This window comes from Seriola lalandi, unplaced genomic scaffold (genome assembly GCF_002814215.2).
Source record: "Seriola lalandi dorsalis isolate HSWRI2012SDOR001 ecotype SW California unplaced genomic scaffold, Sedor1 jcf7180002054396, whole genome shotgun sequence".
NCBI classification, from domain to species: Eukaryota; Metazoa; Chordata; class Actinopteri; order Carangiformes; family Carangidae; genus Seriola; species Seriola lalandi.
Genome location: NW_019524949.1, coordinates 9363 through 11587, shown reverse-complemented (window position 1 = coordinate 11587; position 2225 = coordinate 9363). Strand labels below are relative to the sequence as shown.

At 36.8% G+C, this 2225-nt stretch overlaps 1 protein-coding gene across 1 annotated transcript in view; it reads right to left on the bottom strand.

The window, feature by feature from the left end:
- LOC111657383 (follistatin-related protein 4-like) overlaps positions 1-1517 on the bottom strand; it is a 21670-nt gene extending 20153 nt beyond the window's left edge. The window contains exon 1 of the mRNA XM_023409536.2: positions 1310-1517. Within this exon, the coding sequence (XP_023265304.1) occupies positions 1310-1517 (208 nt within the window). The remainder of the gene's footprint in view (positions 1-1309) is intronic.
- Between the last annotated feature and the right edge of the window lie 708 nt (positions 1518-2225).

Sequence of the window (2225 nt, the reverse complement as noted above, 5' to 3'; positions counted from 1 at the left end):
GGGGGGCCGCGCACACACACACACACACACACACACACACATGAATTTACCTTAAGAAAACAGAGACTGATCTTCCAAGCAACAGAGGAGGTGATTTCTCTTGTGCCATGGCAAAAAAAAAGATTTTTGACAGCTACAAAATGTTCCTTACTGCTGTTGACACGACCATATTTCCTCCTCAATCAAGGGTTCTAGGAGGAAATATGACTTGTCTTGTGAGATGTCATTGATTATTCTGTTTAATTTAAACTGGCCCATTAAGCTCTTTCTAGATAGCGATGGTTAACTTGCCACAATGATGCAATCTAATGAAAGCCCATATATCAAAGAAACATAAAATATGTTATCTGATTGTCTAAAACTTTGTTTTTCAGTGAGATCGCTACATAATCTGGAGTGAAGCCGCTTTCACCGCCCACAGTCAGAACAGAGTATAGAGTGACTCATCCACTGGTCATCTTGCATTACAAAAATACAGTTAAAAATAAATCCATAAATCCAATTTGATATAATGCTCCTGGGGGGGTGGGGGGTGGTGGCGATAGAAATAAAAATACTTTTTCTTTGCCATATTTGTGTTGTGTTGAGCACTGAAGAATGCTCTTTGCTGTGAGCCAGCATCTAAAAACACATCATAGCAGTGGTAAAACTTAGATAGAGAAGCGAAAAACATCGGACACACGTTTCTTTCTTGTGGGATGCCATGAGGAGTTCCATATGCTGCTTCTGTTTTCCTCCACTTTGACACCACACAAGATGAAACGAGCAAATGTCATGCCCAATGTACACTTTTGTTCCTGACACCCGATGTCTGTCAGGCAATGACATTATCAGGCTGATAGTAGTCTGATCTTGGCATTAATAGAAAAGATGCCTAGCTTTTGGGTGCAGTTAGTGAACAAGTTCCACTCTCCTCAGTAAATCTGCTGCACTGCCACTTCACTGTTTATTTGCTTTTTCTTTCTATGTTTTTCAGCCATTTGAAGACATGAAGCTTGGGACAATGTGCTTATTCGCTCTAGTGCTTGCTGCAATACTAATGTAAGAAATACATGAGGGGGAATTTCTAAAACAGCTACTGCTAATTTGTATGATGTCGGATTATGGCAGATTAAGAGAAACATAATTATATTTTCATTTTTTTCATACCCTTATGTAACTTACATAGGATTTATAGTGATTTCAACTAGGCAGGCTGCCATGAGAATTTATACCTTTACAGTTCATGCTTTGACAGAGATACAGTTTAAATGTTATTGAAAAGTTACTGTGTTGAATTTCCATTCTCTGAAAAAAGTGTATGACTTACGGGTCTTCTTGGCTGAGTCTTCAACAAACAGAGAGGAGATATCCTCGTCCACTCCCACTTCGTTCTTGGCGATGCATGTGTAGGCTCCAGTGTCCTCATACCGGACGCTGCCAATAAAGAGCTCACTACCATTTGCTACAAGAGGAAAGAAAAAAAAAACAGAAAAAAGAATAAGTGTAACTATGAAAGTTTGTTGTTGCCGCTTCATTAGAAATCTTTATGGCATAAATAATAATAATAACACAAGGCAACAAACAACAACCTTGTGTGGTGTTGTTTCTTCCAGACTTTAGACTGGACTAGACTTTTAAGGTTTTTAAGTTAGTTATTATTTTCCTTAGAAAGCTAAAGCTAAACACAAATAAATTCAGCAAGCACATTCAATACTGGACATCTGGTGTGGACGCTGTGAACTCCAACTCCTCCTGAATGTGTGTGGGAGTAATCTGACAGAAACTGCAGAAATGAAGCCAAAACATGCTTTTTGTACTGGCCTATATTCTTTGAAATGTGCAAATTCATACCTTGTAAACGTTATGTTGTCAACACATCAGCCATTACATTTTTGTGATGAAAACATCATAATATAGTAAAGGCAAAAAATTTCATAGAAATGTCAGTGTAGTAAGGCATAAAAGGTAATAAAAACGTCAAAATGTAGTAATACAGAAAAAGTAATAAAAAAGTCATAAAAATGACAGTATAGTAAGGCAATAAAAGTCATAGTGTAGTAATGCAGAAATAGTCACAACATTGACAGTTTAGTAAGGCATGAAAAGTCATAAAAAAGTCATAGAAAATTAATGCAGATACAGTCACAAAAATGACAATATACTAAGGCATGAATAGTCATTAAAAAGTCATGGTATAGTAAGGCATAAAAAGTGATAAAACGTAGTAGTATAGTACGGCATAA